The sequence below is a fragment of the Siniperca chuatsi genome, linkage group LG12 (genome assembly GCF_020085105.1).
Source record: "Siniperca chuatsi isolate FFG_IHB_CAS linkage group LG12, ASM2008510v1, whole genome shotgun sequence".
In the NCBI taxonomy this organism is placed as follows: Eukaryota; Metazoa; Chordata; class Actinopteri; order Centrarchiformes; family Sinipercidae; genus Siniperca; species Siniperca chuatsi.
In genome coordinates this window covers 14,935,966-14,963,198 of record NC_058053.1, presented here as the reverse complement: position 1 = coordinate 14,963,198, position 27,233 = coordinate 14,935,966, and the positions used below count along the sequence as shown (strand labels likewise).

At 39.6% G+C, this 27,233-nt stretch overlaps 1 protein-coding gene and 1 long non-coding RNA gene across 7 annotated transcripts; one reads left to right on the top strand and one right to left on the bottom strand.

The window, feature by feature from the left end:
- Positions 1 to 26,450, bottom strand: zak (sterile alpha motif and leucine zipper containing kinase AZK). Of its 6 annotated transcripts, none has more exons than XM_044216768.1 (20): positions 25,447 to 26,444; positions 24,498 to 24,687; positions 23,122 to 23,209; positions 16,199 to 16,300; positions 15,180 to 15,245; positions 15,022 to 15,050; positions 14,165 to 14,302; positions 12,180 to 12,266; positions 10,893 to 10,967; positions 10,688 to 10,794; positions 8,175 to 8,310; positions 4,640 to 4,684; positions 4,513 to 4,543; positions 4,257 to 4,396; positions 4,069 to 4,131; positions 3,891 to 3,980; positions 1,810 to 1,926; positions 1,577 to 1,651; positions 1,244 to 1,394; positions 1 to 1,052 (listed from the first exon to the last, which is right to left on the bottom strand). In XM_044216768.1, the coding sequence occupies exons 2-20, from the start codon at positions 24,654 to 24,656 to the stop codon at positions 328 to 330; spliced, it is 2,424 nt and encodes an 807-aa protein (XP_044072703.1). In that variant the 5' UTR covers positions 24,657 to 24,687; positions 25,447 to 26,444; the 3' UTR covers positions 1 to 327. The 6 variants fall into 6 exon arrangements, with proteins under 6 accessions (XP_044072703.1, XP_044072702.1, XP_044072704.1 ...); XM_044216767.1 differs by having other exon boundaries at positions 26,263 to 26,444; XM_044216769.1 differs by having other exon boundaries at positions 24,498 to 24,684; positions 26,263 to 26,444.
- On the top strand, positions 17,259 to 22,449 carry LOC122885540. The gene is made up of 3 exons (XR_006380132.1): positions 17,259 to 21,127; positions 21,871 to 21,941; positions 22,221 to 22,449. It is a non-coding gene; the product is annotated as an uncharacterized LOC122885540 (long non-coding RNA).
- Positions 26,451 to 27,233: the final 783 nt, after the last annotated feature.

The following is a 27,233-nucleotide window of genomic DNA, read 5'->3' as shown; positions in this document are numbered from 1 at the left end:
TTGGGTCAGGGTGTTAAAACAGTTTATTTGGATACTTGTGAGAAACTGGGCTTTTAGAATATTTTTTTTATACAAACATAACTCTGGTTGCCATCTGCCATTTAATGGAAGAAAGAAAGTGAAGAGCAGGGATTGAATTGCCTGTTTTTATAATAACAATAATAATAATAAATACATGCTGACACATGGTCATTCACATATACATCATAGGCATCAGTGTGATTCTCTTACAGCAAGCAGTTCATGTCTGAGCATGTAAGCAGACATAATTCATGTGTAAAACCTTTTCAGAGCATGACATGTTTCAGCATACAAGAAGCTGTCAGTTCATGTGTGGCCAGTTCTTCCACCAGCAGCACGCCCTCCCCTGCCCCCTCTCCTCTGTCGACCTCTGACTTGTTTATTGTCCTGACGTGGTAATCTTTTCTGTCGCTCCACTTTGATCCACCCTCCATCGCTGGCTTTGGCCCCCTCTTTTTCCTCACTGGGGTTTTCTGTCACAGACAATATACCTGGTATGGAGGGGCGGCTCTGTGGTGTGACACTGTAACTGTTGGACAGTGGCCTCCCTGGCTGTCGCGAGGTTTTGCTGGTTTTATTATGAATATAACTACTTCTAGTATTGGTCCACGCATGTCCCCTACCCTGCCCCCCTCCCACAGTTAATGTGTTGCCAAAGTAGTTGTTTCTGCGGTGGTCATGGACTACTCCAGCACTGAGCGGGCGCTCTCGTTCCCTCTCCGAGGCGCTCTCTGACGTAGTGCTGGAAGGGCTGCTGCCCTTTGACCCAAAATGGAGCGTGGAGAGTTTGGTCGACAGGCTGGCAGTTGGCGAGGAGCTGCGTGAGTCGATCCAGGGATGTACATGGCGGTTTGGAGAGCGACGCACAGCTGCAGCATAAGAAAACCCCTGGCTTTCATGTGCAGACAGGAACTGAGGCAGAGTGCGGGCATCACAGCTAGTGAAGGTAGTCAGAGCAGCAGTCGTCTGCAGGGATTTCTGGGTCATCATCTGCCTCTGCCTTACTTTGTACATCCATGTGGGATCAATATCTAAAAAAGAAGATGTGCATTGATAAAAACAGGAGCACATTCTGTATTTAATACTGTTAAATATATTGTGTGATATCTTGATTTCATAGGAAATTCAACAGCAACAATCTTTATTTGTCCAGCAGTGAAAACTGTTGCTTTGGCACTCTCCAGGTCAACAAAGACAACAAAACTATAAATAAAACAATTACCAGAGGTAGACCCGTCCCTGAGGTTCCGGTCGATGTCAGCTGGTGCTGTTTCGATGACCAGCTCCACAGTCTTGATCTCGTCTTGTCCACCACTGAGACGCCACGTCACTGCACAGCTGTGTCTGGTAGACTTTGGTAACATGACATCATTCTGCAGTGTCAAGTCAAAAGAGAAGGAGAATATAAGGATATTTAATGTCAAAAACAATTATACCTGTCGCACAGGGTTCTGTGATTGCCTTTGCTGCATTCTTAAATGTATATTTCAAATGGCTGATGTGTAGACTTGCATTGTTTTGTGAGGCGCTTCCCACAGCTGCTGGAATGACTCACCTCATAATTGACAGTGTAGTCCACTCTCTGGTTCTGCTCTATTCCAACGATCCATTTGTCCATCACAAAAGGTGGCTGCATTGCAATCACATTTATTCAGAAAAAAATCTGACTATGGCAACCACAATACAACAATCCTATTGGTAAAAATGCATAGACAACATTTACCACTGATTAAAACATGAGTGGTCTTGTCATTTGTAACTTGTTAGGAAATGTGTTTTGGACGACACCTTAGTCATCCGCAGGATTTCCACATCCTGTCGGTTGGCATTAAAGATGACATCTTTGATGTAGGTTACTGCAACATCGTCTCCATCAAGTTCCATGTACATTTTCCATTTGCAGTCCTTGAAAGAAAAGAACTAATGGTGAGATAATGTAGGTCTGGTCTGGTACGCTCAGAAACAACACCTGATTGTATGGAAAAGTTTATAATTGCAGGATTCTGTTTGGAGAACTTGGTTACTCTTGTATATAAACCAACAGCACAACCTAGAGGTAGTTTAATGGTAGTGGCAAGATATTGGCCACAAAGCCTCATATTGTGGGGGAGGACAGAAATTAGAACATACAAATATTATAAATAAATCGCAAGGGGACGAAAAATGAGAAATTAAATAGAATATTAAATTCAATTTGTATACAATTTCTAAAGCAGGGTAAATGCATAATGGAAATCATTTCTCCACCTTAATACACTAATGCCTCAACATGGAATTGTTGCATTTCATAAAATTACTATAACAGAGAGAAAGAACAATAGCAAATATTTTTATGCAGATATTGTAAATTCCTTGTCAAACATTTGATGTTATTATTCTCGGTGGGATCCAGGATTAATTTCTTGGAGCAGGTCAATTAAAGGTGATAAGGGTGACGGTTTTTCCTCATGAGTTGCTGCATGCGGGACACATCAAATCCTCACTAGGAGGCACAAATCTGAATTCCCCAGCCCTCTTCTCCTGCATACTGAATGCTGACGAAGCAGTAATGATTCTGCCAATCCCCAAAAGCCGGCCATGAAACCACAGGTCACTGCTTAACCACACAGGGATCATGGCACAGGCCAATCCATTGTGTAGTGATCACAGAGAAAGACATCAGAGGAGTGGCACTAACACACTCGCCTGAGGAGCCCTCGCCCTCTCCTGGATCGTCCCCAGGGGCTGGAAACGGCTCAAAAGGGAAGCTTCAGCAAGCCTCTGGCTCAGAAACACACCAGTGGCCCCGCGCTGGCCTGGTGTCGGCACTGGACGGTCACACCGGGGCTCCCAGGTCCATGCTAGTCTAATCACTCCAGCAGAAACAATGTCTGGTAATGATGCCTAGGACCCGAGTGCGTCTAATGACAACTCATACATAATTCAGCACCTTTCACTTGGCTGCACGGTGATATCCTCATTAGTAGGGGACCCTCAGTGGCTGTCAGATGGTGGCCGCACAATCGCAGGCCCTCATTTTGTCTTTGAGAAGTGCAGCTGCTTCCATGACATCGCCAGCAAAGAGGGGCGAAGAAAAAAAAATGCAGTGCGGGTTTGTTTTATTTAGTGCAAAAAAACCTTCCAGTTTGTAAAAACAAGGCTGACACGGAACCTGACACCAGGCAGGGGAAAATAATTAGCTCTCATTTTCTCAGCCTCCTGTTTCCTTCTCCCTGCTGTGTTTTCTACCCACTAAACCACCACATGTCAGAAGAAATGGGAGGCAATTAGCAGGCTCGTTTCAGCCCTGCCGAACACACTGAAAGAGGACTATTTATGATGGGACAATGAACAGCTGAAAGATTAAATAACGTTTGCCTTTTAAAAAGAAAATGACTTCTGGCTAAATGGGCTATTTTTGATTAAATTCAAACAGCAAGTGAAGAGCCACCCTTTCTCCACAGTTTGAGACCCTAACAAAAGGCTGTGAGCAAGTCGAGGTGGATGGGGTACATGGCTGTGAATGAAATGTTTATTTGTCTGGTTTTACACATGTCTAGTGATGCCTTTAATGGTCAGTGTAACAGCCATTATCATGAATCCTCAGAACAAACAGCTTCAGTACAAGGAGGCTGATTCAATCATGGCAAAAACATGATTCTGTACATCTATTTACAGGGTAACAATTCTTAACAAACGTATTAAAGATGTTAACAATTAGTAACAACCCCGATCAAAGTAGATACAACATTTATTTGTGATTGTCCTCAATTTTTTGGTTGCCCTTCAGAGCGAATGATAATCTACATCAGATGCTCACAGCTGCAGAATCTGTTGATGTAGTCAGTGTGTTTATGTGTGTGTGTGTGTGTGTGTCACTACAAACTTACAGATTTCCCAGTTCCTGGTTTCCAGTGGTACCCAAAAACCAGCTCCAGTTTTACAGTTTTACTCCGCTCCACCTCCTTTTCCAGCTCGTCCTGGCAAGAAAAGGTATAGGGTCCAAATATGCACTGAAAATCCCCAAAAACACAACTCTTCTGGAAGATAAATAAAGAAACTTTATACCTTCAACAGAGGCGGGAAGTGGACGAACCCGAGGTACTCATTAGTCAGCTTTTCAATTTCACCCTGCCAAAGAGAAAACGTAAGATTCACTGTCATTCAAGATGTCAATAAGCATAGATCTCATCATGTAAATTATGTGTGGATAAAAATGTTTTTTAAAAGACAGTTAATTGTTAACTGTGCCTTGCCTTCAGGTGCATGACATGACCTTTGGACTTGACCCCCATGTCCCGCATGTCATTTTCTGTGAGCAATAGCAACCTCTTTCCAGTGATGTGATTTTCTTTAAACAGGTCAGCATACAGCTGCATACCAGATGTACCCTCCCCTGAGATAGAAAAGAAGGATACGCCCAGTTTTTTAAACAACAGATCACAAATAAAGAGTCTGAAGCTCTGATTAGTGATCTTGCAGTGAACAACTTCAGAAAGTAAATGGACAAACCTGCGCCAAACATTTGATGCATCCAGAAATACTGAAGGAATAAAATGGTAATATTTTAGTTTTAATAGTAATGGTGTGAAAATCTACATTAATACATTAGTTATGAGGTAAATACAGTGATACTGACCACATGCTCCTCTGTCCATGTATAGATGTCAAGGGTGGGCAGCAACTGCATAAAAACAAAAGACAAATAGAAGTAATAGCAATAGACTATGGATGGATAGACAGCGTGAAATATGTGTGTATTTATGACAGACAGATCTAGTCTATAGTAAAAATCACAAGACTTAAGTAAATGTTATTAAAATGTTAAATAGCCATGTTTTCCATGTTTCCGAGGCCATTACTTTTCCGGTTATTGTGCTGTGCGATTAAGACGACTTGCCTCTAATGGTCTATATCAAACCGAAATGTCCGTCTGACTGATCTAACGTGATCTATTTGAATGATAAATCATTTATTGCTCATTAAATGTAATCAGGCGGAAACTTGCCAGCCAAAATAAAGATTTCATCATTGTGATCATGGGACTGGTGTGTAATGACAGAAATAATGCAATGGAAAATTGGAGGAAAAATGACTAAATGAATGAGTAATCCCCATTCAGTCTTCTTCCCACAGCATCTGATAACAGCTCAGATTATGAACTGAATGCCAGTCTCAATAGACAGTCGCTGCATACATTTCAGTGCAGCCCACCGCCTCATAAAGCCACTCAGCCCTGCAGCGTTTTCTGCCTCCTCCAGTGCTGCGGTTCGGAAGTAAACAGATTCAGAAACACTCTGCCACTGCCAAAGTCTCATTGGAGTGACTTAACATCACTTTTCAGGCAGCTTATTATATTTCACAAATGTGCTACCATGCTTCTTCTATTAACAAACGTACCTAGATCTCAAATTCATTTGTTTATAAAGTGTGTGTGGAATCTGCAGGGGGAAAAAAGAGACTTTGAGTTAGATTTAGTTCACACAATTCTGCCCCCATGTGGACTAAGTGGATGATGTGGATGACTAAGTTAATATCACAAGAAGCAGCTCAACAAAAATGCCAAGTGAAGCAATATATTTTACAATTCTGTCTTCTATCATAAAATGTTTGGTAATAATAATAGTAATACATCATAATTCTCATAAAATATTTGTCCTTTAAACACTATTATGTATGGAAAATAATAAAATCAATCTAAGACAGACAGATCGGCAGAGAGTTAAAAGGAACTGATTTATTGATAAAACTGTGAAGGATGCAGGAAAATAAGTCACATCAAGACGCAGCTAGTTGTATGATTTTGGTGGAAGCTCAAGGAGACAACTGACAAGTGTGGAGGCCAAATGTTTCAGGATGCCCTTAGTGTCTGGATTTCACACGGGGAAATGTAAATATTGATCAGAGGCTGTGTTAATTGTTATGTCTGGTCTAGTATGTATTGGACTTGATGGCAATGGAGTACAGGCAATGTCTGAATAGGAATATTAGCTCATGGCAGGAAGCTAACAAGCAACAACACAGGAATACAGAGGATTACATCCTCATGAGACTGGCTGATGATAACAAGCAAAGGGGACAATTTAATGGGCTACGCTCAAGGAAGCATGTCCTTTCCCCAGATGAAGCATAATACCTAACTGAACTCTAATGCTAATACGATTTTTTCTACTGTAAAGTGCAGGTCTTGACGCTAATATTCAGTTAAACCATATGGTGTGAATCTGTATGTAAAATGTGTCTATAGAAGGAAATTATTCTATTAAAATCAATATTGTGACTTCTTTGGTAAAAACTGTGACTTTTGATTGAGGCCTCCAGTGCAGCAACATTGTTATTATTAATTATTATTTCTTTATTTCTTAAGTCTTTAAAATCTTTTCGGGCCTAAGAGAGAAGCCTGTCTTGAAAAGTACATTTTGAAATTAGAGAATGAAGCTGACAGTCACACAGAAAAGTCCGTCTCCTACTGTTTTGAACCTGGGTCAGTGGAAAAAACATGTACTTTCTCATCCTGGTTAGAGACTGCATCTCAACAACTGCACTCCACCACATCCAGAACAAATTGGCCAATCTTAATGTCAGCAAAATGTCACTTCATCATAAAAGCCTGGCCTTCTCTAAGCAACTGGCTCACGTGGCTCTTTCTTCACAGCATGGCACTATACATCCAGTACATTAGGCATACAGTAAATTACATCCATAATATCCATAGGTGGAGGGTTACAAATATATTCTATAATGTGTTTCTGCGCTACATTCAGCTATTTCTGAAGGCAAATCATAAAAATCTTGAACAAAGCAAAAGAAATAGTATGCCAAGATATGTTTTCCAAGGACAAAGTAAAGATTATTGAAATGACAAAACAATCAGTATGACTTCAAAAGCAATTAATTAAGAAATAGTGCTTCCACAACACCAATAATGCATTAAGTGAGATCACAGTATTTGACAGATGCAGCTGTGGCAGCACAGAACATCGGAGAGCTTTATTCACTGTCGTCAGACCAAGTGAAGCTTCCCATAGCCAGAGTCATGTTGATTTTGTGTCCTTCTCTGACAGAGCTCGACATGGAGGAGTTCTGCCTGGCCTGCATGTTGACCTGCATGCCCGAGTGCAGGACAGGCCGGCCAAAGTCCAAGGAAAACGCGTCCTCAAAGCCTTTCATCATGGACTGCAGATCCACCTCCTCGTTACTGGAGGTTGTGATCTGACATGACATCTGTGAACTGTTTGATTCCTCTGTCTTAGACTGATAGAACGACTTAGCACTTATCTTTTTTGCCACAGGTAAGAAGAGCTGAGAGGCAGAGACAGGTGGAGAGCGGGGACAAAGGGGTAAAGGAAAAAAAGAGAGGATAGAAAAGAAAAGGAAGTAAGTAATCAGTTTAAAACCACAAAATAAGTGTAAATAAGAACAGTGGACAATTTTAACCCTAATCCAAGATGTGATTTAGAAAACTAGATGGTAAGTTAAGGGAAGTTAACAGAACAGAGCAATAGAGTAAGGGTAGGACAGAGAAAGAAAGGAAACACAGGAAATTACTTTAGTGTACTTGACTCAAAGGTTTTGTTGACTATTTCAAACTCAGACTACAGAAAGTGTGTTTTGTTGAGTGACAGCTACACTACTGTGGCATTTGGTCACACAAGGTTTTGAGAAAACAACCGCATTTTGTTCACAGAAACACAAGTGACTACAAGGAAAACCAGACTACACACCGTTGTGTCTTTTGCATGCAAACGATACAATGCAAGCAAACAAAAGCCATGAACTGCATGTCAGACACTGGACGCTCACAATTCAATATGAATTCTAGTGGGGGATGCAGCATTCACTCTGTGCATCATGATGCAAATGTACTTGTTGGGAAACCATGCACTGCACTGCACATAAATTTAGTACTGCCAATATACACTGCCTGTATTTTCTCATAAAGTGCTTTTTCCTTTACTTTTCATCCCTCACTTATTTGTTTTCACTTCACCGCTTTCCCATTTCCACTCCACCCCAGAGAAAGATCAGGGGAATTCTGTCCCTCTCCTAATGGGTTTCAGGAAACACACATGTGAACAGCAGTATAAAAGTGAGGTGCTAATGCTGTGACTACTTGACAGCTGTCCTGAGGGTGAAGGTGGACCAAGGTGGAGAGGGGATAATGAGGAACTCACCGGGCTGTTGGACTGGTCGATGAGTTTGCGCTCCCACATCTTTAGACGCCGCTCTCGCTCCTTCAGCTCCTGCTCTTTGGTACTCAGGTCTCTCTCCAGCTTCTTAAGTCTCTCAATTGTGGCTTCAATCTCAAACCTGTAGTACACAGCAACAGAACAATGTCAGCAATTAACCAAATATCTCCACATTGACTATTGAAAAAATCTTGATTTTTGTTCCATATGTTAAAGCCTAGCATGATTTAATATTTTTGTTTTGTCAACAAATCCCAAGAAAAGACCAACAATGTGTTAGTCCATCTCTCAATACTTTCCAGCTTCCCTACCCTGTCTGTTGCACTCAGCATCAAGGCCATTTCTTCCTACTACATAAATTCTTATGGGTCAGCTGGGCAGTAGTGAGCAAACAGGACTAAATAGTGCATTTGATGGGGACTATTTTCAGCTGCGAATTAATACACATTTGGTGCCTTTGCAGTAGGACGGTGTATGTGGGATTGACTCAGTAAACTACAGTGCTTGTGTTCATTGAAATGAAGGAACATGTCATCCAGTGCAATGCTGTGGCTCACTGATTTGAGTGAAATTAATGACTTCCTGTTTTTTTTTTTATGGTTGCATCATTCCATTATAAATATAATATATTATAATATGTCTTTGGAAACTTTGGGATTTCCACTAGATTTTGAAATGGAGTTATGTGGGTTTGAACAATGTTTAGCTGCACAGCAATTGCTTTAATGACTAACTCACTGACATGCCGGTGGGTTAGTCATTACAAGCAATTGCCAATTTAAGAGGTTAAGGAGATCTTAGCTTAAGTTTTGTTTTGTTCATTGGATTTGTTGACAATAATCACCAGCCTTATCCTTTAAACAACACAGTGTAAAGAATAGTGGCATGAATCACTGTTAGAGTGCTAGGACCATAAGCAGTGACACATACTAAAACAACATAAAATAAAACTCCTCTGTAAGCAACTCAGTGATGCCCTGCAGTCAGAAGGTGATCTGTGTCTGAAGCTTTGAATGCCAAGGACAGGACAATGTCTCATGTTCACGTCACGCTGGGGAAGTTTGTTTTGCCCAGCAGGTGGGGCTGCACAGTGTGTCATGGAAAACCATGCTGAGCTTCAGCCTAACAAAAACTTTCTGTTTATAAACACATGTAGCCCTGGCAGGAAAGCCCACCCTTACTCCTCCCAGTCCTCCGCTGCGTCCACCCTGACACTTCCCACCTCAAACAATTTCCACTCTTGATCAACTTCCTTACTCAAGCAATCAAAATCAAAACTCAAACGAAAAACAATTTAATGTTTCCAGTACTTTGGTTTATAACTAAATACCTGCAAAACTACAGTAATGACTTTCTCATCAGCCTCAGCTGTACTTTGTGCTAATTAGCCATAGTTAGCATGCTAACACACTAAACTTGGATGGTGAACATTATACCTGCTAAACATCAGCATGTTAATATTGTCATTGTGAGCATGTTATCATGCTGATATTAGAATTTAGCTCAAAGCACCGCTGTACCTAAGTACAGCCTCACAGTGCTGCTAGCTAGACTCTTAGTCTTGTTATATTGTACATACTCCCAAGGGTAAAAAGGGCTATTTTCCTACACTGTGCACCCAAAATGGATGTGAAACACCCTTCCAGCTGAAAGTCAGCACTTTAACCTGATAGAAATTGTTGCATTTGAATGAGCTACAGTACAACATGGAGTCAAAATCACAAAAAAACATATCACTGCACTAAAACTTATCAGTGTGCACTGTATGCTGTATCTCTTCCTTAGAAATCCCTGGGTAATGAACATCAGTAAACTTGGAACAAGCCCAACAGTTCTCACTGCTCCGAGGTCAACATAACATTTCTCTGGAGAACCTACCTCCTGCTCTGATCACCCACAAGCCTCTCCTTCCATTTTCAGCCAGTTAAGCTTATAGTATCAAACCTCTTGAGCTACAACAAATGCGTCTTTCTGTGTCACACATTCTTGGTTTCTGTTTTCCAGCAGCAAGACTCACTCCAACCTGCTCCACCTGCAGATGGCTGCCTGGACATGATGCCACTATCACAACTTCTGAGGAAAAACCTCAGAGCACAGACAAGCCCCGCAGAGAGGCAGACAGAGAATAAAGTAACAGCTGAGACTCAGGCTGTGCTGAACATCACCAAACCTCCAGCTGCTCATACAACCCAATTAAACACTTCTACTTGAAAAAGATGGTGATTATTTTTAGGGCCTTATGGGTAAAGAGAGGAAGTATATCCAGATGGATGATTCTTTGGAGGTTTTTATGCCTTTATGTAGCTATCAGTGTAATTATTAAAGATCTATATGCACAATCTCAAGTCTTTTTTTGTATTTCACGGCCCCCATCAGCTACATTTCCACATCATTCTTTGAAAACAGTTGCACATTTCCTTAGGCTGAGGCAGTATATTGGTGAAAATAGAGAGTTATAAATACATTTACTGGGCCTGGAGAATAGCTGATCTCATTACCTCCATTCAGCCTTGTTGTGAAGGAAAGAGTTGCACTGTTGAGGAAGTTGGCTGTCATTAGACATGGACTCCAAAGTAGCGAGGATCTGCTTGAACATTGGCCTTTCCTAAATCAACATACAAACATTTGCTCTGTATGTGATTCAAATGAAAACATACATATGTTGTTAATTTGCATGCTAACGTTACTTAGCAGATCACTCACTTTTGCCTCTGTCGCCCAGCAGTTCCTCATGAGCTCAGCAAAGCTGGCAGGACAGCCACTGGGGATGGTTAACCTCTGAAACATGGTCAGTTGTAGGATGAGCTGCTGGTTAGTGAACTGAACTAAACTGAAGAAGTGCTGATTCAAAGGAATAGTTTGACACTTTGGAAATATACGCTTAATCAGTTTTTTGCCAGTTAAATGTTAAATGAGGAGATCGATACCATTCTCATGTCTGTACGGTAAATATGAAGCTACAGCAAGCAGTCGGTTAGGTTAGCTTAGCTTAGCATAAAGACTGGAAAAAGGTGGAAACTGCTAGCCTGACTCTGTCCTGGAGTCTCCACTGTTACCTGGTTACCTGGTTGCCTGTCAACCTCACGGTGACGACAGGAGTCCAGGAATAGTACCATACATAAACCCCTGTAAAAACCACAACTTCACGTTTTTACTCTTCAGATTTAGTACGGATTAAACAAATGAGATAAAACGTGTTATTTAGTGAGCTTAAAGGACAGAAAGTGAAATAAAATTTTCACCTTTTTTGACCATTTGTGCAGTCAGTGTTTCTTTGCTCCAAACAGCCAATTTAGCAACTGTACAGATCAACGTACGTGCTGACGGTTTGTGTGGGAGTGTTCCTGTGTGTTTGTGCCGCTAAGCCTCTGACTGAACTCAGAACTCACCAGAAACTCCTCTTTCTGTTATGTCCCACCTGTCTCTCTCCTTTTTCCTCTTTTTAGCATAGGTTTATGTGAAGCAAGTTCATTAAGTCCCGGGATATGCACAGATTTCTATCTTAAATTGAAACATTTGAAACTCAAGTGTTTGCATCTAACTGCACCTCCCTGGAAAATCAGTATCTAATCAAATCTTTCCATTGACTTTGTAAACATGCGCCACCACTGTTTCCTCCTGTTTCCAGTCTTTATGCTAAGCTAAGCTAACCATCTGCTGGCTGTAGCGTCACATCTACCGTACAGACATGAGAATGGTATCGAACGTCTCATCGAACTCTTGGACAGAAAGCAAATATGAGTATTTTCCAAAATGTTGAACTATTTCCTTAACAAGATATTTCACACCTATGACCCCAAGCAAGGACATGACATTTGAGTACAATGATGTAAAAATGCAGTTAGGAATTGTTCCTGACAAAATTTCACAAAACACTGATGAACCAAAATACTGATCGAGTGAAGGAAGGTTTATTTATATGGACAATGCTGATTGCCCAGTTCCAAGGGTCAAGATTGTATATATACATGTAATCACACACTAGAGTACCTCATTTTTCTCCACCACTAGCCAGGCCACTTGTAATCCTTCCAGGCCTTTGAAAGGTATCTCACGGGTGAGCATTTCCCAAAGCACCTGTCACAGAAGTCAAGAGCCAAGGTCAGTAAACAAACTTGTGCATGCACAGTTAACATACATAATATCTATGAATCTTCTGTTTTGCCCCACTGGGTGGTTGGCTTTCACAGAAAAAATATAAATACATAAATATGGCAGAGCAGTTAAGTATCTTTTATCTGTTTATGTAGCATATGTATTCATATACAAATAAAAACACGTTTTTGTCTTTCTTAGAGACCAAATTCAACATACAAAAGAGACAAAAATTCATTTTAAATTTCCAACAACAATTAAAGGCTGCAATGATTTCTGAAATACAATAACAGTATGCCTACTCCCTTGATAATTTAGGTTCTTTTCAGCTGCTATTCAGCAGTGTCAGAAATAACAACCTGCGTCGACATCTTAAAAAAATTAGGAAAAGGTGGAGAGCCATTTTTTTCAGCACCCAAGGGCTCTACTGTATATGTACCATATTTCTGCATTTCTGCACTTGCCAGATGCCTCTCATTACATGTATGTATTTTACTATAGAAATAACCTGCTCAGAAAAGTGTGTGAGGGGAAAAACTGCATACTTTAATTAGCAATCATTTTACAGTACCTGCATCAGTAATTTACCCTTGTATAATAGCAACTGCAATTTTTGAAGCTGATTAAGGGTAACTGGTAATGGTTTCCATTTTGAAACTACTTCCAAAAGTATTTAGACAGCAACTTCACAAGAGTTTCAAGAATAAGAAAGCCACTATAAGTTTCTAAAATGCTGTACTTCTGCAAAGGTCAAAATCACTGCTGTTGTCCATTTAAGCAGAGAAAGAAATGAAAATATCAGTGGGGCTGGTTGAGTGACAGTTGTTTTTTATAAGCCACAATTGACTTTAGTGCAATTTCTACAAATGTACTGAACATATTCTTTTACACGGGTTTGTTTTTTAAGACCAAAATAAAAAGCATTATTGTCTGTCAAATCTTTCCTTTAAAACAACAAAAAAAGCATTTTATTTATTGGGTCAACTCTGGTTGTGATTCTGTCACTGTTCTTGTCAATCACTCACTTTTGGGATCTTTGATGTGCCATAATGAATACATTTTGAGACACTAGTTGAAAAAGAAATGACAGAAATCAACTAGAATGTACAAATCTTCTAAGAAATGGTCTTAAGAACGGCCCTAAACTTTGACTTATGAGTAAAAAAAATTACTTTTTGCATTCTAAAGGGGCCAGCATACTCCACCAGAACTGCTCGTCAGATGGTTGAATAGCTTCAGAAACCCCCTCCCTTCACATCTATCCGATTAGGGGGGTATGTGTCTGACAATTTCTGTTCTGTTTCTGAAACCGATGACCTGACATTCACACTCACTTCACACCATGATTGGCCAGTTGTGCAGAGGTGAGAAGGGAGTCAGCGGTTGAACTTGAACTCTCTCTAACTATTTCTGTCACTTTTTCATGTGAACATCTTCCAGGAGAGACTGTCTGAAAATGTGCACCATTATCCCCGTATTTAAACGATATCACGATATCCCCCTCTCTCTACGCCAGCAGGCTTTCCCTCCCCGCCTTCGAGTGTGGCAACAACTATAAACACTTTTGATTTCCGATGTGGTCGGACAACAGGTTGTACAACCTAGTTCTGATATTACCCCTGATACCCTGACCCTAAGTGTGATTCTTAGATGCTGCCTGCAGTGACTCCTACAATTATGAACTACAATTATGTCCACCCGCAACGCTCTCCTTCAACCAAATGAGTAAGAATAAGAACAACTGTCCTAGACACTATACTGTATGTCAGTCAGATGACTGCAATATGTGCCAAAACAATGATCTATAGAATTTAAATTCTAAAAATTGTATCAGAGTTATGAGAATGCTGCTTTCCCCTCCTTTCCTTCTCGCCACTCACCACACCATAGGAGAAAGTGTCACAAGTCTCAGACACAGGCAGGCTCTGGATCACCTCCGGAGCCATCCAGGGAAACGTGCCCACCAAGGACATGTGTGTTGTGTGGGTCAGGAACTTGGATGCCCCAAAATCACAGATCTAAATTGATGAAAAAATAATTGAGATTTGCATTGCTAACTAAATCAAAATGTTTATTTTGGTTTCCATAACCACCAACAATGTACTTACTTTATGTATGTAATACTTAAAATGCACTAATCAAATCAGCAATGCAGATTTTTTCTCGACTGAAAAAGAACAGTGACTGTAATAATCTGTGTGCATCTGGTGGTGATGCTGGTGTTGATAAATGCTACAAATGCGGGTGTCTACTGTAATCACATCATTTAGGCCTGGACTCAACTGCTAGTTTCGTCACTGTAATATCATGGGCAAATGCAATTTGGCACAATATGCTCTTATTTCATTTCAGAAAATGAGGCTCTATGATAGATCACATACATAAGAGAAGAGGCTTCAAAATATGTTATTGAATAGTTTTCCATAACACACTAATTCTCTTGCAAATAAAACGCACAATATATTGTCATGAGTTGTTGTTAAATCTCTAGTCTCATCCACCAAACCACCTACAGTAATGCACATCGGTTTTAATGCTGTCAGTGGTTTCTCATACATGCTAAGTTAGTCACTGCCCTCTTGTGTCCACATACTGTAGGTAAATAACATACCAGTATGTCATGTTCATATTCCTTTCAAATTCTCAAACAGCATCACCTCATCAGAGCTGGCTCACTGTGCAGCAAAAGGTTACTGAGATAAAACTCTACAGGGAATAAGTTATAATGAAAACCTACCTTGAGAACCTTGTATGCTGCCAAAACAACTGAAAGAGAAAATATGGTTTTAAAAGTCAGTAAAAGCATGTATGTGTATGTGTTCACTTTAAAGAATATGTAGCATTAATGTATATACACATTAATATGTTTTGGATATACAAAATTAAATCCTTTACCATTCCTGGACTTTAAGTCTCTGTGGATCACCTTAAAGGGGGCCTCTGAATGTAAATAGTGCATTCCTAAAGCAGAAATAAAGAGACGTTTTTCAGAGGGAGATCACTGGAAACTCAAATGTAAACTTCTTACCAAAACCTGCTGACAATCTGGTTTTCAGATCTCTGCACTGTACCACTTCAGCATGGGTTTGAATTAGATAACTCAGCATAGTGCTGCAGTTTAATAATCTGTTTGACGGTTTTGATATCAAAATATGTTGAGATTCTTACAGAAACTTTAATAGAACTACTAGTGGCTAGTATATGGCAATATGGCATGTTAAACAGTTTACAAGGTGTTGTAGCTAAAGATGTGAACTCTGAAATTCCTAATATCAATACAGGGTTCAATCTTAGGTCTTCCTCCAGATAGCAAGCTGTCTTTTAAAGGTAACATTGAGGAAGAGACAAAGAAGCTTAAACTTAAAGGTGGCTTTTTTTATAGAAACAAAATGTTTGACTGAAGAAGGTAAATAATTGTTCCAGACTTCATTTCTTCTAACTATTGACAGTGGTGACATAGTTTATATGCACATTTCACAGTTTTATTATTTATTTAACTGTTTGCTATCCAAAAGAAGAAAAAAACAAAACAAAAACAACTTTATGGACAACAGCAACACTGCCTCTTTTTATTTATAAAGCCTTGGTACAAAAAATACCTTCATATCGAACCAGCGTCCTTCAGTTCTAAAATTCAGCTTTTCAAATTTTAGCTGCTGTCTTTGTCATATTTTATTTGTCATATTATAACTACTGTCTACATTGTGCATACATTTTTATTTTAATCATCATCAACCATGTGTAACCTATTGTTATTTTGTAAATCTCTGTAAACTTGCTCTCAATGACATCACCCTGCAAAAATAAATGTTTTCAATGAATTCATTAATACAAAAACACTGTTTTTGACAGGCACAATTGTTAAGCTGTTATTCACTAATATAATCAAGGAGATAAATAATTGTCACATTTACCTCTTGCAATCTCTGCAGCCCAAGTCATGATCTGCCCCATGTCCATTTCCTCACTCTCATCACTCGACAGGTAATCATACAACGATCCACCACTTGCATACTCTGTGGAGAAATGTGAGTTTGAGTTTGTATCATTGGGAGAGACTGACAGTTTGTGATGGTAAAATGTCTTACAGTGCCAAGCCTGATCTTTTGAGGCGTTACATTATACATACGAGTGCAGTGTGTGAGAGCATTTCGTTAAAGCTATTGAAAATTGAAATTCTGCCAGACGACTCCTGGAAGCCTGCTGACAGCTTCTTGTTTACAGATTGCTCCTGTCACTGTCGCTGTGGATGAGCTCACTTTATCACAGTGTAACTGAACACTATGAGTCCCCCTGTTCCCTCACGAGCACATGTGTTATCAAATCAATCTAAAACACAAAGGAATGGTCTTCCGGTTCTGTTTTTAAAGGTTTCATACACTTCAGATGGGGCACTTGACAATCATGTAGTCTTTTGCAAACCCCGCCCCCATTCCTGTCCAAGACTTAAAGATCAAGCTTTGATAAAACAGAAAGGTAACAGGCAAATCAACATTTTTGCAATCTTTAGACAGAGACTATCTTGTGAGGTAAAGTGCTTGAATAAAGGTGAACAAGCATTATCATACCAGCTAAAACAGCAGGAAACCTCTGTTAGTGCATAATAACCCAATCATGTTCCAACACAGTAATGTAAACATGCACAGGCACCAAGACAGGAGTCTAATTAACAATCATAAAATACACCGATGCTTTTTATTATCATGAGTCTGAATTTTGCATGGCTTTTTTCACTTGCATTAGGCAAAAGCTGGCCGACAGCAGACGTACAAACTTGTATCTTAAATCACGGGCAGCTTCAAACAAGCTCACCTTACTTCACCTGTGTGTGCAAGCGAAGACTTGTCTGCTTCTATACTTTGCACTTGAATGCGTTCATCCACATTCCACAGATAACATGCCTAGCTGTGGCTAGGGTTGAGATTTTCACGGTTTGATAACCGTCTCAGAAAATATCACGGTGTCACAGTATACGGTATTACACAATTATTATTAGTAATATTATTATTATTATCAGCTACAATGACCCTTAAAGGAATGAAAACCGAAAAATGATTTGGCTGAAAAAACGCTTTATTATAATTTCACAAAATATTATGTCCTGACAAAACTTTAAACGTTTTCTTAGAGAAGTTATGTGTAAAAAATCTCCCTTTTGAAAATAAATAAAAAGATTTGCAGGTGCGATTCTCCGTCCGCTTGCATATTTTTTAAAATTCCGCAGATAAGCAAATGTACATGGTATGATAACTGTCAATTTCATGGTATACCATGATATCGGTATACCGCTGCAACCCTAGCTGTGACTCTGTTGTCAACTGCACTTTCATTTTGGTATCAGCCACCTCCCTCAGAGTGAATTAGTCTAATGTCATAGAAGAGTTTAAATCAGCTTGTGTGAAACAACAAACAGCCTTGCAGTGTATCTCACAGGTACACGTACCTTAACCCCCTAACAATCATTAGGTTTATGAGGCTGCTGAGTGACAGCAGATATTGTTAAACTCATTCAGGTTAACAGAGACAAACAGGTCACTCCGATAGGCTGTAGAGATTGTTTCTGTTAGAAAGAGGCAACTGCCCAGCCTGACGCTGTATGTCAACAGACTGAGGAAATTTATAACAGAGCTTATGAATGTGGACATGGCATGGTCAGGATGGCCATAAACCTTTTTCCTGTATCTGGTGCTAATTAGATTCTGCTTTGATTAATAGAGACACCAACCAGCTCCTTGACAACAAAACCCTTCTCTTTCACAGCTGCAAAATATTACAGTGGCTGCTAAGGTGCCATGTGCCATGAGTTTTCATAACCTTTAATACAACTGCAGACACTGAGTAAAGATTTCACATGAGAGTTTTCTGCTCACAGTAATCTCAGTCTTCGTTCTAATGAAGAAAGAGGTAAGGTAAGTTACCCAGTGTTTGCTAAAAAAAAATTAAAGCCAAAAATTAAGCAAACCCATTTCAGTGGGTGTGATGTGGAGTAAAATCCATGTCCTGGTGTAAATGACAGGAACGTTATGTGGTAGAAAAGAATTTTAATCACCACTAAATAATATAAGTTGTTTAAAGAAAGTTGGGTTTTTTTGATGAATGTTTTGATGATGTTTTTTTCTCTTTGTCTTGAGTGAAGAGCATTTTGTTACAGCATTTTCTTTTTAGACGCTGATTTTGTTGACAACACAACACAATTTGGAGCATGCATTTGCTGTTTTGCAAACTGAAACACAGTTTTGGTTTTTGTGTTGCCTATTCTCAAAACACAACCTTTTTCCTATTTCTAAAAAATAATCCAAACAATAGAGAAACACTATAGCAGAGAGCTATTAAACATTTTAACAATCATACACACACACACTGACGCTTATATCAATAAATAGCCCAACACTGCCAAATTAAATTCTGCCATTTGCAGATCACATCTGATATGATCCCAGTTTTTTTTTTTTTTTGTTGATTTTTGTTATTTAACATGTTTTTACTGTTTGAATGTTTTTCTTGTCTTACAGTCTGACTTGTTATTATTTGTCTTATTTGTTAGAGTGGTAATTTTAACTGTAGCTGCAAATCAAAATTCCCTTCATGGGACAATAAAGATTTACCTGCCTTGTCTTGACATGTTTCCTTTATTCATTTACCATTGCTATTTACCGTAGGCGTATTATTTGAGCACTTCCATTTAAAGAAACAATCCCCAATAAGGCTCAGTCTCAACCCTGTTGCCAACCTAGTCTGGAAGTTATAGTGACACATGGAGGAAATCATTATATGGAGAGACAAGACTGCGGTGAACCCAACAAAACATAATCATCTGCATAAATGTTCCCCAAACCTGCTGTTACAGTAATATAAATTAAGTTTATGCTATAGTCTCTTTGTAAAATTAGAAGATTTGACAGTATGTGCTTTTATTTGCACACTAGATACTTTTATAGATATTTTACAGTGTGGAGATTATAGTAGGAGGCTGTTGCAAATGCAAAATAGATAGATAAGGTGCAGAACAAACGCAGGGCTCTTTTTTATAATGTCTCTATAAAGGTAAATAAAGAAAAGCAGAACCACAATCTCTCAGTGTTTATCATTCACCTTTCACCCTCCAAATAGCACACACCAAACAGATCAAGCCATGTTTTAAAGCAAGAGAAGAGAAAAGACGTAACATTTCTTACAAATAAAACTTGAAGTACTTGTACTGTATCGCTTGCTTGTTTGTTAAGGATGCTGGTACGATTTTTGATGACATTTAGCTCTTGTTCTTATGGAGTTTGAATGCACTTAGTGTAAGGTGCTTTGAACTAAAGATTCTGTCAATAAATGTAATGTAATATAACAACACCCCTGGTTGGAAACAAATCAGTTTACTGTATTAAAAAACACACCATAAACATATCTGATTTAGTGAGGACAAATGTGAACTATGGGCTTGTATTTATCAGTTTCATTGACCAACAGAACAAAGAACGTCTTGTATATGTTGCAGAGGAGACTGGTCCATAGAGGCAAAGGAGGTTGCTCCTCCTCTATTTTTAAGAGGCAAGAGGGAGATCAAAATATAAAAAAGAGTAATCGGTTGAAATAAACCATTACCATTCTCAGTATCATTTATAAAATATTTTTTCTATCTCCTTTGGAAAAAATGTATTATTGAAATTCTGATTAAAATGCTTCAACAGCGACACCTGCAGGGCAGAGGGGAAAGGGCAGTCAGTGTGAAGTGGTGGTGGGGGGCAGAGGAGGACGGGCTCCTGCTGTCCCCCTTAGGGCGGGATCTCGTTTACCAATTTAATGACCTTCATTTTTTTTCATTCTAATCTGTTATTGGCTCAAAACACATGAAATTATGCTCGGGGGGCGTCCTCCTTAACCGATCAACAACCAAAATACAATATTGACATGGAGTTGGCCATAGATAGATTCGTGGAGTAGCAGCATTTTAGAAAATAAATTATCATGTGCAAACTGCTCACTACTTTTAAACACATCATTAGGAAACTACATTTATTTAGGCCTTTTCAACAGAGTCCAAATGTCCTTTTTTCAGATTTACGTTTCCCTTTTTTTAATCGAACAGTAGCTAGCTAGCTACTTGCGTTAGCCAACGCAACCATGGCCACCATCACTCAGACAAAAGATGTGTAATTTTGTTGGAAAGTGTGGAAAAGTATGAGGGATCACCGCGTTGGATAAAGGCATTCTTCCGGTAACACTCGTTGCTTTTTCACATGATGTTTTGTTTGAAAGCCCCCTCGCGTGTCGGAGAATATTGCAACGGACAGCGCGTTCAGCTTAAACGCTTCTGGGCATGCTCGCAGCTCTGCGGAGGCACGCGCCGCGGTGTCTCGCGCGAGTATAAACAAAGCTTCGGCTGTCCGGGCCGGACCCACGGCGGGACCACGGTGGCGTGCCGCGGTCTGGATCCGACGGGCTGCCGGCATGGAGGATGTTGCTGGTTTGATTATTGCTAGATTTATTTTAACCAGCCACCTAATCTGGACCAGGTTTTTACCAATGGTGTTGGGATAATTACTTTGATATATTTACTTTGTAGCCTAGAAATAGAGCTTGTGTGTTTAAACTACTTTGTTAAGGATAATTGCCAGCTGGTTACTTATATGTATATTTAATTTCTCTTAATAGAAACCACACACTACCTTAAACGTGTCCTGGTGAAACGGTACTTGTGATAATGAATCGTTAAGCTTTGTTTGTCTAACTGGAAATCAGGCCAGCTTGGATTCAACCAGCAAGTGGTCTTCATCAGTCACCACACTTTGTTTCACAGGTGTTGAACGCTGGCCTGCTTCTTGTTTTATCTCACACCATTGATAAATAGGCAGGTATGGTTAATTTGGAAACAACAGTATTGAATAAAATTATGTTGCTTTTTAAAAAATCTTGTAAGCCATTGTTTTACTGCTTAATTTTTCGTTGAACATACAAAAGTAGAGATAAGGAGCAACTAGTGTAAAATAACATGACGCCGTGGGTTGGTTTTCTTCCTGTCTTGTGAGTCACCAGCCGCCACTGATTTATTACGACTTTCACTGTGTTCAACTATTTCCTGGAAGGACAGGGACAGCAGTATGGACAAGACATTAAAAATACCTTTGGGGAGTCACAAGGTTTCGCAAACATGCAGTATTCCCTGAATGTCACAGACCTTTTAATAATGGAATTTGTATGTCTTAGTCCAACCCACGAGACTAAGAAGTTCAGCCTTTGATTAAGAGTGAGTAAACATGTTGTTGTAAACAGCATCCTATCTACATGTAGGCTGAGCTATTTATATTGAACTGCTGCTCTAGAGCTGCCTGCTGGACTTTCAACGGGTGTTGCTCTGTTCTTTTAATGAAAAGAGCCTCTTTTGTTTTGCTTTTGCAAATTAAGTCTCAATTACATATAGTGCTGAAATAATCAGTCAGTTTTTTGATTGACAGAAAATTAATTGCGAACAATTTTGAAAATCGATTAACCATTTAAATGCATTTATCAAACAAAATTTTCAAACTGTTTCCAGCTTCTCAAATGTGAGGATTTGCTGATTTATATGACTGTAAATTGAATATCTTTGGGTTTTCAGCTGTTGGTCGGACAAAACAAGGAATTTGAAGACGTCACTTTGGGTTCTGGGAAATTAAGCTCTAGCAAAAGGTCAGTCAAGAAGACTATACTTCTGCATGCTTAGGTTGTAGTTAATTCTCAAACCATCCTGCCATTCACGCCTCTCACGCATGCTCACTCGTATTTCCTGCTGCCATTATCCGGGGCTGTCAAATCTGGATATCAGCTGTTCTCATCTATCCAATAGCATAGCGACACACCTTCATTGTTAACCATCTTACTACCATGAGTTTAAAAATGATTCTCTCTCTGCCTTCAGTACGTTTATGCAACTTTTGTGTGCCCCTCCACCTCCCCACCACCGCCCAGTCTTTGCAGATCCATCAGTTCATCATTCCATAAACTTCTTTAGCCATCAGCCTCAGCAGAAGTCATCAGCCACCACCACCAGTGTCTGGTTTCCATGGGGGGATTTATTCTGCCACTGCTCAGGGCAGATGCCTCCATTACCAAAAGCTCCCTGTGGAATCTAAGCGCCAAAGACTCTGTCAAGATTAACATCTCACATCATCTGTTTCAATAAAAAATCTTTACTTCATTCACTTGTCTCTCCTGATTGAAATTGTGATGGCCACATGTCCACTATTTTCTGACATCTTATAGACTAAAAAATTAATCAGTTACCAAAAAAGTAGACAGATTAACCATAAACGTAAAAGTAATCGTTAGTTGCAGCCCTAATTACATAAACTGTATGCTACCTGTGTAGTTAATTATGATTTACCTGTGATTTGGGGCAACACTCATATCAAAATCAGAAACACTTAAATCTAAATGTGGAGGTTTACCATTACAGAATAGAGAGGGGAGATCAATGCTATTGCAGGAAGAAACACAAAACACAGCAGCAGAAGAGAGTTTGAAATACAATAAAACTTAATATCATCTCCACAGGACGACCTCTAAACTCATCAAGGGCCTTGTGCTACATGAGCTTTATTCTTCTCAGCCTCTAACCCAGACACAAAACAAAACAGGGGCACATAACCACTGTCTCAATGTGTGCACTTCCTGAACCCTCTGGCATTCACTAATGCTTCCATAGAAACCTCCGCACCATTCAGTGTTGAGCAAACTGCAACTGGTGCAAACAGATTCAGCTGCTGCGTTTTCTGTCAGCACTGTTGTACAAGGGTTATTATTGAGACATACAGTATACTGTACATATGACACGGTCAATATGAGGCTTTAAACTTAAAAAAAATCTTACCAGTGACAATTCCATAGTTGGGAGCCTCAACAATCGCGCCATAAAACTGGATTATGTTACGGTGGCTGAGGACACTGAGGATTTCAGCCTAGGCAATGAACACAAGGAGAAAACATAACTGGGACTTTTTCATGATGCTGGAGGTCGTTATACAAACGTCTGCAAATCATTATATCAGTGTCTAAAGAAACAAGACTAAGGGTCTACAGCCATGCTAGGAGCCAATGGTGCTTTGAGCTAAATGCTAATGTCAGCATGCTAGCATGCTCACAATGACAATGCTAACATGCTGATGCTAAGGAAGTTTAATGTTTACCATGTTCGCCGTCTTAGTTTAGCATGTTAGCATTTGGTAATTAGCACTAAACTAAACACAAAGTACAGCTGAGGCTGTACTTTCGTTTTACTTTCGTTTTGCACCAATGTGGTCATAAACCAAAGTGTTGGACAAATTGAAATTTGGACCTGGTGATGGTTCTAGACAAAAAGTTAAATGTTTGCCATCATGTTTGTACCAAATTTCAAGGCAATTCATCCAAAAGTTGTTCACAAAACAATTCACAAAAAAACACAAATGTCAACCTCATGGGGGCGCTACAGGAAAAGACAGGAGTCACCAGTCGGTAGGATTCATCCTCTTGGGACCATGAATGTCTGTACAAAATTTCATGACAATCCAGCCAGTAGTTGCTGAGTATTTCAGTCTGGACCAAGGTGGTGGACTGTCTGACAGACAGACATTGCCTTCCATAGATCCATGCCACTAGCATGGCTAAAAATAAAGTAGTAAGACTATATATAAATATATATTAATATAACATACTGGCCCAGAAAGATCATTGTGAAACCATTCCTGGAATGAACAGAAACCTGACAAAACCAATTCATTTAATTGTAACTAAACACTACAATTAAATGAACAATTGGTTCAATGTGAAAGGATTACATTATTATATTCACTGAACAATCATCTCTCCAACCCTTGAGTGAAGTTGAATGGATATCTTTGATGTTTTTACAATTTCATAAAAGAAAACTGATGAATCATTTTCTGAACATCCCATCACAGGCCTACAAATGTAATACAATTTCCCAGAAAAGATTTCAAAGATAATTGTTGTTTTGTCTTTAAGACAATGAGCCTGAGCTTTCAAAGGGATCTCAAGAACAGTCCCTGTTGTAATTGGGCCAAATACATTCTTTCATTTGGCAATAATGTTTCTTTTGCAGCACATGTCTAAGAGTGGGGGAGTATAATGACCATGAGTGATGGGTACAGAAGTCACCACATCCCACTAATTGGGGTAGCAATTAAAATGATTACTATAGTGACAATTAAAAAGTATATGAAAAGCCCAGGCAATTATGACTCCTACCTCATTTTCAATCTTGAGCAGTTTCTTCACCGCTACCTCTTTGTCCTGGGAGATCCACCTGGCTCGGTACACACTTCCGAAGCTGCCGCCGCCACAGTTCTCATAAAAGTGGATATCATCGAACTTGATTTGCACGAAGGAGGCGCTTGGAGACGACATCTCATAATGACACTCAGCACCAACTCAGCTTCTTGGGGGTTGGGGGGATCACAGGGAAGGAAGGAAGTCTGGTTCACTCAACAAAGTCCTCTAGGGTCAAACAAACTTACTCCTGCTGTGTAAGACACTTCAAAGAATAGCTTTACACTGGAACACGCCTTTTGAGAGTGTGACTGCTAGTTAGATGAGACTCCAACACGACCCGAAAGGGGTCACTGTGCTATTGGCTGGTTCTGCATGTGATGTCAGTGTGATATCCCTGGTTTTAGCTCTGAGATTTACTGACCATCCCCTGTCTCTTTCTCTTGCTCCACATACAGTCCTCATCATCAGTACCAGTAAGCAATGAGCTCAGGGTCCAGACTCTGCTTGTATAAGGACGATGGCATGCCTGGTATGCTGTGATCATGCAGCCAAAGTCACAAACCATTCCAGCACGGTCTACTGTGTTCAGTACAAGTAAGGCCACAAGCAGAGAGAGCAAAAGAAATTGTGAGGATAAACTGTCTCTGACTGTTTCAAGACAAAACCCTCGTATTCTCTTCATCTTTTCAACTAAAGAATGAGCTATTCCTGCCTGTGTAAAAGGCCATACATGCAGTATTTGTGTAAAACAGGGCTAGGAACTCAATGGAGTCCACACAGATTAATTATCATATCCTTTTGTTTGTCTGTAACAGCATAAAAGCATCTTGTAAAGAAATAATTCCATCATTACAGGAAATTGTAGCTCTGTTATTAGGTTTCCCATTTACAGCTGAGCAATTACAGCTTTAAAAAAGGTTGTTACCTGGGTCTTCATTGGAAATGCCTCCATTGTCACAAAGGGGGGGCCATTGCTTTCTGCTGATTTACTTGTATTCATGCTATAATTAGCCTCGCAGCAATCTGCTCAGTGGACCAGCCCACAGTATTGTCCATCCACTCAAGAAGCCAGGGTTACTGGGATATGGTAGCACTCCTGCACTCCCTCCTGCCAGTTCTCACTTAATAGCAAACACCACTGTAAGCACTGCAACAATAACGACCTGATAGCCATATGTCAAACCACAGGTAGTTACTGTAATCAAAACTAAATGAAAAATAAATCACACAAAGCTAGGGTGAGCTGTCAGCTTCTATTTCACATCCTAATAGTCCGCAGCACGGTGATATGTAACCACAGAGACATCCAGATGTTGATATCACAATCTTATATAGTTATCTGTGCGCTTGTAATGCATGGATATTGATCATGCTCTGTGTGGCTGAGATTATTGGGGTAATTTGCATGACTACATGGTTTTATAAAGACATTATGCACTGCAAACATTTAACCTGAAAAAGCAAAGGGTATAGTTTACTGTATCAGCAATTAAGACAGTGGAAAATATATAATAATCACTATTAGTATCATTATGACTGTACCTTTTATAATTGCACTTATACGGAAGCGTTATGTATCACACTCAAAAACAGCACAAAAACAGCAGTAAAGACGGTGTACAAATATCATGTGTGCTGTACATTATGAACCTACCAGAAGACTTCATACTAACAATAAGCCGCCTTGTGAACACTATATCTAACTTATACACTCAGTCTCTGACATTATTACCATACATACCGACATTTAGTGTGAAGTTTTAGGCTTCGGAGCAGCTCGTCGTCGGTGCAGGTCACACCGGGGCAGAAGCTAAACTTTCAGTAAGAAAACCAGAGAAGTCAGAGTTCCGGGAAATCTCATGTGACGCTTTTGGATTTCTCCACTCACTTCGCGGTGGTTTCACTGGTTGCACAACTTCTTCCAGCAGCAGCCAACACTGAGTGGACAGGACGCTTTACAGTCGCACATCCTGATGACAACAGCGTCCCCCGCTGGTCCAAAGTGGGACAGACTCCAGTGTTCAATGTTGTACACGTCCCGGGACGGTGGGGCTCCATAGGTCCACAATGAAATGTTGTATAGGTCCCTTCAAATAAACTTGCCTTCCCTAAATCTAGCTCATTCACATTAAACCCCTTCAGTGGTGGAAAGTAACTAATTACATTTACTCAAATACTGTCCTCACGTGCAATTTTTAGGTACTTGTTCTTTACTTGAGTAGGCCTATTTCCATTTTACGTTACTTTATACTTATACTCCATCATATTTCAGAGGTAAATATTGTACTTTTTGATCCACTGCATTTATTTCACAGCCATAGTTAATTCTTACATTACAGATTAAGATTTTATATACAAAATACACTCACTGGCCACTTTTTAATGCAATCTAATACAACAGATCTGTCACAAATTCTACATTTAGGAAGATTATAATGTTCATTTTTTGTTGACAGTCAGGTATTAATTCAATTATATGTTTATTATTGTAATAGATTGCAATGGACTTTACAGGTGTGTCTAATAAAGTGGCCACTGAGTGTATAAGATGATGATTATAATGTACTGCTTTACAATTTACATTCGAATAGCTGCTTACACATTAATGCATCAGTTATAATGAAATGATGATGATGTAAATATAATACTGAGAAGGGCCATTTTGCCTACATAATAAGTACTTCACTTTTGATACTTTTAAGTAAATTTAAG

Bases quoted from the DNA above. Each gene is read 5' to 3' on its own strand.
- zak (XM_044216768.1), bottom strand. From the start codon at position 24,656: ATGTCGTCTCCAAGCGCCTCCTTCGTGCAAATCAAGTTCGATGATATC. The intron at 1,652-1,809 runs GTGTCGTCCAAA...ATTGCAATGCAG, and splicing joins AAATCCTGCGGATGACTAAG to CCACCTTTTGTGATGGACAA. The intron at 1,395-1,576 runs GTGAGTCATTCC...TTGACACTGCAG, and splicing joins ACTACACTGTCAATTATGAG to AATGATGTCATGTTACCAAA.